This window comes from Danio aesculapii, chromosome 5 (genome assembly GCF_903798145.1).
Source record: "Danio aesculapii chromosome 5, fDanAes4.1, whole genome shotgun sequence".
Classification (NCBI taxonomy): Eukaryota; Metazoa; Chordata; class Actinopteri; order Cypriniformes; family Danionidae; genus Danio; species Danio aesculapii.
The window spans coordinates 29,527,672-29,543,173 of NC_079439.1; the positions used below are offsets into that span (position 1 = coordinate 29,527,672).

The 15,502-nt window shown below is 36.8% G+C and overlaps 1 protein-coding gene across 1 annotated transcript in view; it reads left to right on the plus strand.

The window, feature by feature from the left end:
* The window catches only part of tacr1a (tachykinin receptor 1a), a 52,112-nt gene extending 37,291 nt beyond the window's left edge, over nt 1-14,821 (plus strand). The window contains exons 3-5 of the mRNA XM_056457856.1: nt 5,970-6,120; nt 13,918-14,114; nt 14,424-14,821. Coding sequence (XP_056313831.1) covers nt 5,970-6,120; nt 13,918-14,114; nt 14,424-14,754 — 679 coding nt within the window. The 3' untranslated portion in view covers nt 14,755-14,821. The remainder of the gene's footprint in view (nt 1-5,969; nt 6,121-13,917; nt 14,115-14,423) is intronic.
* Nucleotides 14,822-15,502: the final 681 nt, after the last annotated feature.

Here is a 15,502-nt window from a genome sequence, read left to right on the forward strand (position 1 = left end):
ATCTCAGTCTCTCATTTTCTTTCTAAACTCTCTCTCTCTCTCTTGTTCTCTTTTTTTCCTGTTTTCCTGATTGCACTCAGCTACTAGTGAAATGTTGAGCGAGGTATAATCTGTGGTCAGCATGAGGCGACTGGACCATCTCGCTTTACTCATCAGTGTTTCTTTGTGCCGTACCTGGTTCAATCATCTCTCCTGCTCACATTCTCCACATCGGCCATTAGTGGAGGAAAAAAGTGGGTGAATGGAGCCAAGTACACGTCTCCTCATGACAGCATTCCACCGGTGTCACTAAGGAGTATGAAACAATGGAAGCATAATTAATCATGGCCTCATTTTTTTAAGCTCCAGCATGGAGAGAATCCCTGAAAGCAACAATATAAGACTTGTGCGTTGTCTTCGGATTGGCAGGTGGCATTCCTGATACGAGGATCTCTCATTCTGGGCCGCAGGGCATTTCATGCAGTTTACTCTCTGCTCTTGGAGAACACCAGCAGTTTGTTTACTTTAGAAGGGATTTTTTTTAGCAGTTTATCCACATTCAGGCTGTGTTTGAAGTTGTCATTTTAAGGCAATACTGTCAGTTAATGTCTATTTTTCTGAACTTCTTGCTGCTGTTAAATAACTGGATGTTTAGGATTTTAAATTTGCGATTAATCTAGATTAATCAAAAGAATGTTCACAATTAACGCGGTAAATAGTTTGAATTGATTGACAGCCCTAATTAAAACTTGACCAGGCAAATGTAAAACTGGTTTCATATCCCAGTGAGCACCTTGATGGTAAAATCGTTATCAAGAAAAGAGTAGCATCAAAATGCTAACTGATTTTATGTCAAAAACTTGATGTCCATTTGTCATCAACACATTGATGCTCTTTTGACTAACAAAATTACAACCAGTGTTGTCAGATTGAGTGGTTTTCTGCCCAATTGGGCGGTTTTGACCAATTTGATTGTGTGGGTAAAAAAAATAACATAGGCGGGTTGACCAAATTTGGGTGATCTTTAAATGTACATTTTATATGCAACTTAATCAACAAATCATAACTGTGTGCTCCTACTCCATTCAGTTAGTAGTGACCAGTGCATATTGCAAACCGCGTGGCCCTACCCACAAGAGGAGGTGAAGGAAAGTTGTATCAAAATCTGACTCCCTGGACAAATCGCACTCCTTTTCGCGTGCACGAGCATCACTCAGCGCTGCAGTAAAACTCACAGCAGATTTTCATGACACTTTTATTGATTATTTTTTCCGCAATTAACAGCAAGAACAAACATAGAAGCGTTGTCTGATTGACAAGCAGCACCTAGTTATGGTCAAAAGAATTTAAAACACCAAATCGGACAAATTTATACCCCATTTTGAAAGCAAAACATACTCTAATAGGTAGTGTAATCTACACAACATTAAGTGCAGTGTATGGGTGAGAGGGGGGCAGTGTTTAGATGTAATCCGGTTATGTTTCAGGTTCTGTGACTACTGGTGTTGATGTATGGTTTAAAAAATATATAACAGTTAAAGTAATTAGGTTAATTTTGGTATAAATAAATTAAATAAAGTATTAATCTAATATTTTGAGTGTTTTTTGTGCGTTTGGGCGGGTTTTGGACAACTTTTGGGCTGGAAAAAGTCAGCTATATCTGGCAACACTAATTAAGAAAAGTTTTATTCATCCAAAAGCTTTGATTCCTTCATTCATTGCTAAAGTGGAATGAACTGCCAACTATTTCACCATATGTTGTACGCAGTGGATGCCCACCTTTGATTCCAAATTCACACTTGATTTTGCATCCCTAAAATGCATGTAATGTTTAAATGTAGATGAACAGATTTCTTCCCAGCAGGCACCTTGATGTCAAAACAACATTAAAACACTGAGGCCATTGAGGCTTACAAAAGTTGAGTTTCATCATAAGTCTCCCTTTAAAATCAAAGTGAGCTGATCCAAATAGTGACATCACAACCAGCCTTACTATAATGTTGTTTTCATTCATCCCAGTGCATTCAGTTTAGCATTGTACTATTGCAGACATAAAGTAATTTGTCAGCTGTTGATGTGAAAACATTAACATTTTTGAGTTCGTCATTTTGCACGTCAGCATGTGATTCAAACACCTAAGGTGCATTTTAATAGAGTAAGGAAAGCTTGATGCAGTTTGATTGCTGTGTTTCCCTGTTACAGGCTTATTTAATAATTCATGAATTAAGCAGTCTGGTTCACTTTGTAATTGCTGTTGAGAGATTAATATGGAGTAATATATTAATCTTTGATATATGACTTCACATGTCAGGGTCCCTGTGTTTGATTAATGAGCTCATTTCTTTGGCAGACCTATGGTGCATTAGGGGCATGGAATAAACTGTGCTTGATTATTTAGACAGGTAACGTGACTCAAGTGTGACAATGCAATGCAGACCAGCGCAATGGTACATTAGAGTTAAGTGGAATTGATTAAGAATTAATTTTGCTGGCCGATATTGTCATTTGTATGCATGTGCTTCCTGCATTTAGCACCAAATTCAAAAAAGAATGATTATGTTTAAATCTAAGCATTTGTCAGATGATTTTATGATTTCAAATAAATAAATAAATGAAGCCCAGAAGATATTCAATCAACATATTAATGTGTTCCTTTGTTTCATTTCAGTCATGGCCAATTGTGCTTATTTTATTTAATTAAATTGTGAAACACGTTTTTAATTCAAGGCCACAAATATTTTTTTTCACTGTATACTGTGTCAGAGCCCTTCATTTTCTAATATAATATTTAAAACCAACATTTTTGTATGTTAAAATATTCAATAAAAACAATTAAACCGCTGAAATGTACATATCTTTGTTGAGTGTGGGATTATTTCACATAACGTTAGTTATTTTAGCATGAAGTATTGTTGTTTTTATAAATAATTTTTATTAGTTTTGATTTTTCTATTACTTTTTTTGTCAAATTTCTGTTGTTTTTCTTTAAACAAATGTCTGGTAGGTTTTATCTGTTTTGTTAGTGAGGTTTACATTGTTATATAAAGTTGTTTTTTGTCCCTCAATTCACATTTGTTTTCAGTTAAGGTTTATTTCATTTCAAGCAACAAAAAGAATTAGTTTTAATTTAAGTTAATAACCCTGGTTGAGTGTGACATTCCTGTTGAGTTTGCCTGTTGCAATAAAATCATTAGAATAAAATCTTCAATAATGTAAGTAGAACTATAAATCTGCTTATTATGAAAATGAATAAATTATAATGAATGAATGAACAAACTCAAAATGTGCTAATGCAACATATACAGTAGCCGATTAAAAAGATAGTTGCCCTAAAAATGAAAATTCTGTCATCATTTACTCACTTGTCATCATTTATCTTTACTTGATTTTGAGTTTATTTCCTTAGTTGAACAAAAAATAAGATTCTTTTTTTTAAAACGCTGAATACCTGTAGCCATTGACTTCCATAATATTTGCTTTTCCTATACGGAAGTCAATGGTTACAGATTGTCAGCTTGTTTCAAAATATATTATTTAGTGATCAAAAAAAGAAAGAACCTCTAAAGGTTTGAAACAACTTGAGTGCGAGTAAATAGTGAGCAAGTTTTCATTTCTGGCTGAACTATCCATGTAAGTTGGATTGCAGGTATTTTTATCTTGTATGATTATGCTGTCTAGAAAAGTTTGTTGACAAACCCCTTTTGTTAGGTACACCTTACTAATACCGGGTTTTGCCTTCAGAACTGCCTTAATCCTTCATGGTATAGATTCAACAAGGTACTGCAAATATTCCTCAGAAATTTTGGCATGATAGCATCACATAGTTGCTGCAGATTTGTCGGCTGCACATCCATTATGCGAATCTCCCATTCCACCACACTTTAAAGGTGCTCTGTTGGATTGAGATCTGGTGACTGTGGAGGCCATTAGAGAACAGTGAACTTATTGTCATGTTCAATAAATCAGTCTGAGATGATTCGCGCTTTATGACATGGTGCATTATCCTGCTGGAAGTAGCCATCAGAAGATGGGTACACTGTGGTCATAAAGAGATGGACATGGTCGGCAACAATACTCAGATAGGCTGTGGTGCAGACATGATGCTTTAATGAGCCCAAAGTGTGTCAAGAATATATCCCCCAAACCATCACACCACCGCCACCAGCCTGAACTGTTGATACAAGGCAGGATGGATCCATGCTTTTATGTTGTTGATGCCAAATTCTGACTCTACTACCTGAATGTCACAGCAGAAATCGAGACTCATCAGACCAGGCAACATTTTTTCAAACTTCTATTGTCCAATTTTTCTGAACCTGTGCGAATCGTAGCCTCAGTTCCCTGTTCTTAGCTGACAGGAGTGGCACCTAGTGTGGTCTTCTGCTGCTGTAGCCCATCCGCCTCAAGGTTTGACGTGTTGTGCGTTCAGAGATGCTCTTCTGCTGACCTCTGTTGTAACGAGTGGTTATGTGAGTTATTGTTGACTTTCTATCAGCTCGAACCAGTCTGGCCATTCTCCTCTGACCTCTGGCATCAACAAGGCATTTGCACCCATAGAATTGCCACTCACTGGATATTTTCCCTTTTTCGGACCATTCTCTGTAAACCAAAGAGATGGTTGTGCGTGAAAATCCCAGTAGATCAGCAGTTTCTGAAATTCTCAGACCGTCTGGCACCAACAACCATGCCACATTCAAAGTCACTTAAATCACCTTTCTTACCCATTCTGATACTCAGTTTGAACTGCAGCAGATCGTCTTGACTATGTCTATATGCCTTAATGCATTGAGTTGCTGTCAGGTGATTGGCTGATTAGAAATTTGTGTTAATGAGCTGTTGGACAGGTGTACCTAATAAAGTAGCCAGTGAGTGTAAAGGGGGTCACACACCAGAAGCGCCGCTCGTCGACGCGCTGCGTAGCGCCACACAGCACCATGCATTTCAGAATTCTAAGCATAGGTTTTCTATCAGGGTACACACACCGGCGCCGCAAGTCGGCGGCTGTCCGCGGCACCCAGCCATGACTCAGGACACTGTTCATATTCCTGCCACGCCACAGAGCGCCATCTGATTAGTTTCATGTTAAATATCATGTGAATGTGCGCGTCTGGTGTGTGATACTTTTAACTGTCATATGTGCGCGCTGTGTCGCGGTGCTTTTGGTGTGCGACCTGCTTAAGTGTGAGCTGTTTCAACTGAAACAAACTTGCACTGTCTGCCCACATGAAAAAAACGCTATAACCCTTTATACAGTAGTAAATGTAATAGTGTTTATGAACCATAACAAAGTAAAGAGCTATATGCTGTATATATTAGTTACAAGACTTTGTTAATGAATGCTACAGCATACTTTAATATTTACTGTAATAAATACAGTTGATAAATAAGTAAATAAATAGTTTCTACTTCAGTAAATATACCTATAGTTATATGCCCTATAGTTGTAGAAATCGGCTGTATTTGTTAATATGTTTATAATACTGTAGTTGTTGTGTCGCCACAGCAAATACAGAATCCCCACAACTGATAATTCCAGTACATTGTTCAAAAGCCCAGTACTAAAAATTTGATATTCCTTATTTTTCATGCGAGTGTTCCTTTGTCTCAGGTTGTACATCAGTAAGGATTTTTGGTAGCACTTTACTTCAGGTCACAATTCATGCTATTAACTACTGGATTATTACCTTTCTATTATTAAAATATTAACTGTTCATTAGTACTTATAAAGTATGATCTTATTCTCCTAACCTAAACCTAAACCCAACTTCAATCTTACTATTAATAAACGGTTAATTAGTAGCTTATTGTTTGTAAATGGTTTGTTAATACCGCAAAGTGTGACTAACTAAAATGTTACCGGATTTTTTCTCAGGCACATTTATAAAATTTACTTTGCTGGCTTAATCTGAACCCTGTCTGTGAAACCAGGCCTTCATGGATACATTTAAATGACATGTCTCTTCCTATCTATCTGTCTGTCCTTTTTGAAGGTACTTTGTATGTGTAGCGGTGCTGATTTACTTCCTCCCTCTCCTGGTGATGGGCTGTGCTTACCTGGTGGTGGGATTGACTCTGTGGGCCAGCGAGATCCCAGGAGACTCATCGGACCGTTACCAAGAGCAGCTGACAGCCAAACGCAAGGTCTCATCAAATCATCCTCCTCTTTTCATCATTCTTCAAGCCACTGACACTTGCTTACACACACAGAGCAGGTTAACAGAGCAGGCAGAGTTTACGCAGTGGGTCAGACAGGGCCGCATGAAAAAAAATCACTATCAAGCTCTCCCGCTGCTGGCTTTCATCTGTATTCAGTGTGTGGACAGTATGTGCGTGTCTCATTCACCACACTTGAAGAATGTGAAGTCCAAACATACGGTTTCCTCTCCATCTGCTTTAAATATCATGGCCATTATTATACTGTATTTCACTATCTTTACCAGGTCATTAATTATACACAGATTTTAAAGGGATAGTCAAAAAAATGAAAATTACCTCATCGTTTATTCTTTCTCATGTGGTTTTAAACCTTTAGGATTTTCTTTCTTCTGTTGAACACAAAATATTTTGAAGATTGCTGGTTTCTGGGACCCATCAACTTCCATAGAAGGAAAAAAAAACATATTATGGATTTCAATGGGGCCCAGCAACTAGCATTTTTCTATATATATATATTTATATATATTTATTTTTGTTCAGTAAAAGAAAGAAAATCAAAAATGTTAATAAATAAAAGGTGAGTAGAGGATGATAACGTTTTCATTTTTGGGGGAATGATATCTTTAATTAATTAGCCAATGTCCCAGAAAACATGCATTTTATTGAAATGCTAGGCAATTTACATTTATCAGGAGCACAACTCAATGCATTGCACAATATAGAACCATTGTTATAACATGTTTTGCAGATGATCTTATATTTATCTCAAATTTAAAAATTAACAGTTTAGAAAAAAATAGTTCAGATTTGCTTTCCTAATTAAAATGTAGAAATAATGGAAAGTGCATTTATTAAAAACACCATTGATATAAATAATCATTGATCTTTATATTCTAAATCATCAGGATATTGACCTTATTCTGCAATGCGGAAGTGCGCTTGTTTTTGCGATTGTTTTAGAACTTCCGATTCAGTCATCAATGGGAGAAATGACTAGGCATAATAAACGACAGAAAACAGTCAAACGGCTTGCTCTACAAACACATGTGTTCATAACTATATATGAAAAGTAGAATAATATAATAAGAAAATATCAAATATATATCAAGCAGCAAAACAAGCTGTTTTATCCTCTAAAAATCTACGGAAGTGAACGAGACCAGAAGTCTCGAGCCAACATGGAGAATAAGGTTAACACTCTACACAATATTAAGACTTGATGTGATTACAAAGACTAGATTTGACCAATTCTAGCTCATCTAAGGAAAGCAGAAAAATGTACACTAGCTACTTGTTCAAATTGAAACAACTGCTGAAACATAATTCTTGAGTTTTTTGAGGGGCACATCTTAATTGTTTTACAGTGTAGTTTCTCATTCATCTGGCCAGCTTGAGAGAGGGAATTATGTTTACAAATCCAAAATGCTTCTTGTTTGAATAATCATTTATTTATATTATCTCCTCTATACCGTTTGGCTTATACCTATTTGCTTGATGTCCTATCCAGGCTCATTAAAAAGTATAGTTTCCTGGGAGATTATGTCTTGTCATCTAATACTTGATTGGTGATCATTGATTCATTCTGTCCACTGAGAATATTTTTTAAACAATTTAATATATTCAACAGGTTACAAGTTGAACAAGTAATACATGATGTCATTAAAAAAATATATTATTGGACAAGTATAATGTTTACTCTTTATCAAATTCCAAATGGAATAAATGAAAAATTAGACATTTCTTAATGACTTTACATAAGAGGAAATGCACATCCAGCTTAAACCAGCCTAATTATTATTATTTTTCAGTCGCAAAAGGTCACCAACCAATCAAAAGTTAAGTGACACACATATATACTCACTAATGATTAAGATGATTCTCAGTAGCAGGATGTGTTATTAGTTTTTATAGATTTTAATACATTTTCAGGTTGTTATCGGTGAATAACAGCTTTAAATGTCACGTCTGATCAATCAGAAGTATTAAAGTGAGCCATGTAAAAATGAGTTATAATTGGAATATGGGCATTTTCTGAGATTCTACACTGGCTAATGAAGGATGATGTCAATATAATTAATCAATGAAAAAAGGTGTTTTGAAATCAATCAAACACACTGAATAAGGCCATGAAATTTTTCTGTTTTGTTTTACTGGTTATTAATGTAAAATAAAACCTTGAAAGAAGGTTATGTGGTTGATTGCAGATGGTGGTTTCATATATTAAGTACTATAAAAGACTGATGCACCAAAACAAAACAATTAGTGACAAAAGTGAGGCATCACAATCTTCACCCAAAATGTTTTCTCAGCACACTCCGCTGGTACTTATGATGACACAATGTGACATCAGTACTACCTCTGAGCGTCTGTATGTGGCCTCGTTTTCTTTTTGAGATTCATAAACATCAAAGAAAGCTCTGACAGTCTGCTGGTGACTGAGTGATTCGCTACTACATGCTCTTGCTTCTGGTGGAGTGTGTCATATGGTGCTTTTCATGCTAATTTCAGGCCCACTTCAAGCTGTATGCTGATCAGGAATCTCCAGTGTTGTAGAGCAAAAGGTAGTTGAATGGAGCTGACCTACCTTTTACAGATATAGAGTTGTGCAGCTTATAGACAGCAGCTTTATCTGTGGAAGAACAACAGGCACAAGGCAAAAGCTTAAATCTATTACATTTATTACATTATAATATTACAATTTAAAGGAGAACTTGGTAATTTAGTTTTTTGTTGCCCAAATTACAGTACATATAGAAAGTATCCATAGCGCTTGACTTTTTTTCTGCGTTTTTTTGTTACAGCCTTTTTCCAAAATGGATTAAATTAATTTATTTCCTTAAAATTCTACACACAATACCCCATAATGACATTGTGTAAAAATAGTTTTTGAAATTGGTGCAAATTTCTTAAAAATAAAAAAACCTGAAAACTCACATGTCCATAAGTATTCACAACCTTTGCTCAATACTTTGTTGATGCACCTTTGGCAGCAATTACAGCCTCAAGTCTTTTTGAATTTGATGCCACAAGCTTGGCACACCTGTTTTGGGGAATTTTTGCACATTCCTCTTTGCAGTATCTCTCAAGCTCTATCAGGTTGGATGAGAAGCGACAGCGTACAGCTATTTTCAGATCTCTCCAAAGATGTTCAATAAGATTTAGGTCTGGGCTCTGGCTGGGCCACTCAAGGACATTCACCGAGTTGTTTTGAAGCCCCTCCATTAATATTTTGGTGGTGTGCTTTGGGTCATTGTCCTACTGGAAGATGAACTGTTGCCCAAGTCTGAGGTCAAGAGCTCTCTGGTTTTTATCCAGGATGTCTCTGTACATTGCTGCATTCATCTTTCCCTCTATCCTGACTAGTCTGCTGAAAAACATCCCCACAGCATGATTCTGCCACCACCATGCTTCACTGTAGGGATGGTTTAGCCTGGTGAAGAGCGGTGCCTGGTTTTCTCCTAACGTAACGCCTGGCATTCACTCCAAAGTGTTCAATTTTAGTCTCCTCAGACCAGAGAATTTTGTTTCTTATGCTCTGAGAGTCCTTCAGATATCTTTTGGCAAATTCCATACAGGCCTGATTGGTGGATTGCTGCACAGATGGTTGTCCTTCTGTAAGGTTCTCCTCTCTCCACAGAAGAAGGCTGGAGCTCAGACAGAGTGACTATCGGGTTATTGATCACCCCACTGACTAAGGCCCTTCTCCCCCGATCACTCAGCTTAGATGGCCGGCCATCTCTAGGAAGAGTCCTGGTGGTTCCAAACATCTTCCACTTACGGATGATGGAGGCCACTGTGCTCATTGGAATTTTTAGAGCAGCAGAATTTTTTCTGTAACCTTCCCCAGCCTTCTGCCTCAAAACAATCTTGTCTTGGTGGTCCTCAGACAGTTCCTTTGTCTTCTTGCTTGGTTTGTGCTTTGAAATCAACCCTGGGACCTTATATAGACAGGCGTATGCCTTTTCAAATCATGTCCAATCAACTGAATTGACCACATGTGAACTCCAATAAAGCTGCTGAAACATCTCAAGAATGATCAGTGGAAACAGAATATACCTGTGCTCAATTTAAAGCTTCACAGAAAAGACTATGAATACTTATGTACGTGTGATTTTTCAGATTTTTTATTTTTTAATAAATTTGCAACAATTTCTTTTTCACAACAAAATCTTTTTTCACATTGTCATTATGGGGTATTGTGTGTAGAATTTTGAGGAAATAAATGAATTTAATCCATTTTGGAATAAGGCTGTAACATAAAATATTTAGGAAAAATTGAAGAGCTATGAATACTTTCCGGATGCACTGTATACTTCTTTTTAGACATACGTTAGAACAGTGATTCCCAAAGTAGGGGTCGCTGGACAAATAGGAGGGGTTGCTTGGCTATTTCCAAATATCAAATTCATTTTATTAAACTATTAGAATGACCATATGTTATCCGTAACCTACAGAAGAACAAAATAGTAGTTAATAGTAACATTGTTAACATGTTAACATTAAAAAACAACATGCAAATAAAAAGTCATCAGTCTTCGATTTTTTTTTTTTATTTTGCGACCCCTTTTATTTTGCTTTAAAAAGTTATTTTTATTTTTACATTTGATGATGTTTTTTTTACATTTTACTTTACTATACCTATTTGTTCTTCAACTCAAACAAATCTCAAGATATTAAGATGAGCCTAAGTATCTCTTCATCCTAGCGTCCACCACTAAGTCCTTTAAAATGATTTCCTACATGACATGGAGAGTATTCTTTAGATCAGGGGTGCCCAAACTTTTTCTTATTAAGGGCCAAAAACCAAACTAGATTGCGACTAGTGGGCCGAAGGTAAATATAGCTGCCATGGGTACTTCCTAATTATTCATTCATTCGTTTTCTTTTCGGCTTTAGTGCCCTTATTAATCTGGAGTCTCCACAGTGGAATGAACTGCCAACTTATCCAGCATATGTTTTACGCAGCGGATGCCCTTCCAGCTGCAACCCATCACTGGGAAACATCTATACACACTCAGTCACATACATACACTACGGACTATTTAGCTTACCCAATTCTACTTCCTAATTAATTTAATAATATTTAAAAATAGCTTGAAAACATTGCTTTGTATTAACTAATACTGTATAACATTTTTTCACGTTTTATAATGAACTTATTACAGTAAAAACAATCTACTTTATAACAGAATGGAGTTACACTAGTCAAGCTGCACCTGATGTTGCCTTTATTTGCTAGCAGATGACTTCTGCATTGTCCTCTATCTGTCGAGTGACAGTATTTACATTTTACAAAGTATTTATTTACGCATTTGCAATTAACATTTAAATGAAACATTTAATTTCAGTTGGCTTTTTTGGTAGCTCAGCAATAATACAAACAAACAAAAAAAATGTGATTTTAAACCAGAAATTACAATCTCTGGTCATTTGGTGAGCCGAATCAAAGGTTACAATGGGCCAACTTTGGCTTTTCTCTGCTTTAGATTCTTCTGTCCTATGACAATATTCTTTTTATCCCTACTTTATTTAGGCTTGTGTATAGATGTGTATCTTTAATTTCATTTTTAATTTTGCAATATTTTTATCCACACTAGACTCTTCCGTTTTGATTGAGATCATTTAATTTTGACATCAATACAGTTTTTCATTGCTTTTTCAGTCTGTTTACATTCTCATTTCCTTGGATGGCAGTGTGCCTTAAAAATACTTTGAGCTTATAGGTGTTACGTTTAACATATTCAAACACAGTATGGATTACAGTTACTGTAGAAATGCGCAGTTCTCACTCTCAATAAATGGGAGAAATTGCAATGCTCTTGTCCACCAGTACAGTTCGGAGATTCTGTTGCCTATGCATGTAGAGGCACATTAGCATAACCAACCAGAAAAGTTTTTGTGGACTAAATCAAGCCCAGTTTTTGTTTTGAAACCAATTCCCATTGCACTGACAGACGCCGATCAATGAGCTCGAGATTACAGTACATCACTTCTCAGACCAAACTTCAATTGGCAAAAACAAACTTCAGTGCCAACAGACGCTGACAAAGGAAACAAGCTGATCCTACAAAGTCCAAACAAATATGCCCAATAGCCTGCTGGTTGCAGTTTGTCAGTGCAGTGTAAATTTGCCTTTAAATACCAGAGTCCAGATATGAAAATTATTTCAAACAAAAATTGGATTGTAATATGGACAAACCCAACTTTGGGTTAATTTTGGTCCTATAAATTTAAATAAAGTGAATCCAAGCATTGGTTTTGTCAATACTGTATGTTACCCAAAATTGGGCTGAAATAACCCAGGACTTCTTTTATTGTGTTCACATTGTATGTGCTATTGTGGTGCAATATGGGTAAGGTTAGGGACAAGTTTGGTGGTTTAGGGTGGGTTAATGTTTAAGGAATAAGTCAACTGGGTAATTATAAATGTAATTACAAAAATTAGTTACAGATGTAATGAAATGCATATCCAATGTAAAAACATTTATGCTTGTAATTCAGTTAAATTAAATTCAATAATAAGTGCATTGTACCAAATGTTTATTCAAATGCAAGAACCACTTAAAGATCCCATGAAATGTGAAGTTTTTAGACGTCAGTATCAGTATTATATATATATATATATATAAGCTAGTGTGCCCCAAAACAGTGACAATTTTTGCATTTAGAAGATATAAACTGATATAAATATGTAAAACTTGAATTTTGTCACTTCCACCTACATGGACCAACGGTTTTATTCACATCATCTCACACTAGTTTCTCATCAAATCATAACCAATCAAATGTTCTCTAGTATCTGAAATGCCCTGCCAATTCTAGACGCTTCTCATTTGTTTTTCATTTGATGCGCTTGAGCTCAACTACTCTCACTAGCAGAGCTGTGATAAAACAAAACACTATTGGCTGTTTTTTTAAAAAGGGGAGGAGCTACACTATATCCCACCCTCTCGTCATATTTCAGTTGAGATTACGTCAAACATCGAATAAAAATGCATATTTCAAAGCACTTCACGGGACCTTTAATATAAAGTTGGAACCTAGTAATATTGTTCTCATCATGTGACTGAACATGCTGACATTACTGAGGCATCTTGCTCTATATAAATTAAAAACAGCTTTTAGTAGGCAACTAATATGGCTCTGTTCGTTTATTTATGTACAACCCATTTTTAGTAATGACAAAATTACTGAGTGTCCCTTTAAATCTACAGTTTGCATTTCTATGCATCAATGAATAATATAGGTTCCCAAATACTCACCCTGCCATCCATTTTCAGCCTCAAAAGTTCCTACTAATCTCATGAAACTGGCTAAATATGTCAGGCTGCCACAAATCATTATATCTTTCGGGGGGAAATCAACCTGCATAAGCCTGAGTAACTGTCTCTTCACATTACAGGTACCTGAAATAAAAGAAAAACATTGTAGCAGAGAAACAAATGACCCAGAAAATGTAATTTACTTCAGTTTAAGTTAGGCTTTTTTGCTAAATGGCTCATGCACATCACACATTGTTAGCTCTCCAATTACTGCATTGTATTGTCACTTTTAATGCAATATTTGCAAGCTGCTTTTTGGTGGAGGCTTTAAACCACCACCCGAAAGCTGTCGAAAAAAAATTGTTAAGGGACATTATGTCTGTCAGCATTCTGCCAACCTTGGTACAATGTGGGCAGCATGCGAAGCCCAGGAAATCAGCTTGAATGTCAAAAAGACGGTATTTATAGGCATAAAGCATAACCGTTATTGAAGATCTCTCTCTTCTTGCCCGACCTTCAGGTGGTGAAGATGATGATTGTGGTGGTGTGTACATTCGCCGTCTGCTGGCTTCCCTACCATGTCTATTTCCTGATCCACCAGTTCTACCCACACCTGTTCGAGCACACCTTCATTCAGCAGGTCTATCTGACTATTATGTGGCTGGCAATGAGCTCCACCATGTACAACCCCATTATCTACTGCTGCCTCAATGACAGGTAATTTCACCTGAAAATACAGTAATTGGCACACACACGCGCACACACACCTAGCTCTTTCCTGACTCGCTGTGGTATTTGCTATAATATCATTATTGTTCAAAATGATCCATCTTTGTACCACAGAATGCAGTCCAAAGCTGTGATGTATTATTCTCTAATCTATCCCGGTTTCATTCGGATGTTGAAAATCCATCACAAAAGCCTTTGATAGAGAACAAAGCTTAAATACACTAGTCAATTTCCACCTTTAAACCCATCATCATCATCACATCTGTTCTTCTCCAACATTCCTGACCGTCTCCTCAGGTTTCGAGCTGGATTTAAACAAGCTTTCCGCTGCTGTCCCTGCGTCCCTGAAGGATCCTACGAGGGTCTAGAGCTCAAGTCCACTCGCTACCTTCAAACCCAGACGAGTCTGTACAGGGCCAGCCGCATGGAAACCAGTGTGTCCTGCGTGATGCAGCCATGTGAAGATGGCCACAAGGTCACATTCGGGAGCGTCAGAGGGGCTGCTGGAAAGCCAGCAGCTCGCAGCCCGTCCAGAGAGTTCACCTCCAATGGCTCATCCTCTCGCAGCATCTCCAAAACCGTGTCGGAAACCTCCAGCTTCTACTCCAGTAATAACCTACAGGAATGAGAGCGGAGAAACACAGTCATGGAAAACGAATGCCAACCACACTTAATTAAATGATGTATCCTCTAAACCGTGGTGTAAATGCATTTTGTAGCCGGTTGAGTACACACACGCTAAGTGTTTTTAATTTGGAGCGATCCATCATCTTTCATTCTTCTCGCATTCTATTCATTAGGTTCATAATTATAATTAGAGGAACATTTTGATTGATTTTGTTTGGGAAATGCTTTCTTACCAAAGTGATGGAAATGACATATCACATTGTGCTGACGTGTACAGTATTAGGAGCTTGCTTTATTGATCCCGCAGACATTTTTAAATGTTTACATTCAGTGGAACAATGACTCATTTTATTGTATATATATATTGAATATGACCACTTAAGTTTGTCCTTTAGTTTGCTATATTAGGATTACACATACTTAAAAAAATAGGTTAGGAAATAACAGAGTTGCGTTCCCTGCTTAATCACCTAAGCCTCCACACAATGGCTAAAATGATATCTGGGCACGTGTTGTTTCTTCACCTGCTTCTGCACAGGTGCAGAATATATTGCAGACTTCACACAGTATTTTCCTTTGCAAGCACCTTCTGCCTTCATACGCTCTAAACTGTCTGAAAAAAAAGAAAAGAAATCACAGTGGGCAAAGCTTATACTTTGTGGTCAGTTAGAGCAATGCTCCAGCATATGAACATGATCTATATCATTTGCTAATATACCTAGTAGCTCGACAGGCTAATATAAAGGACA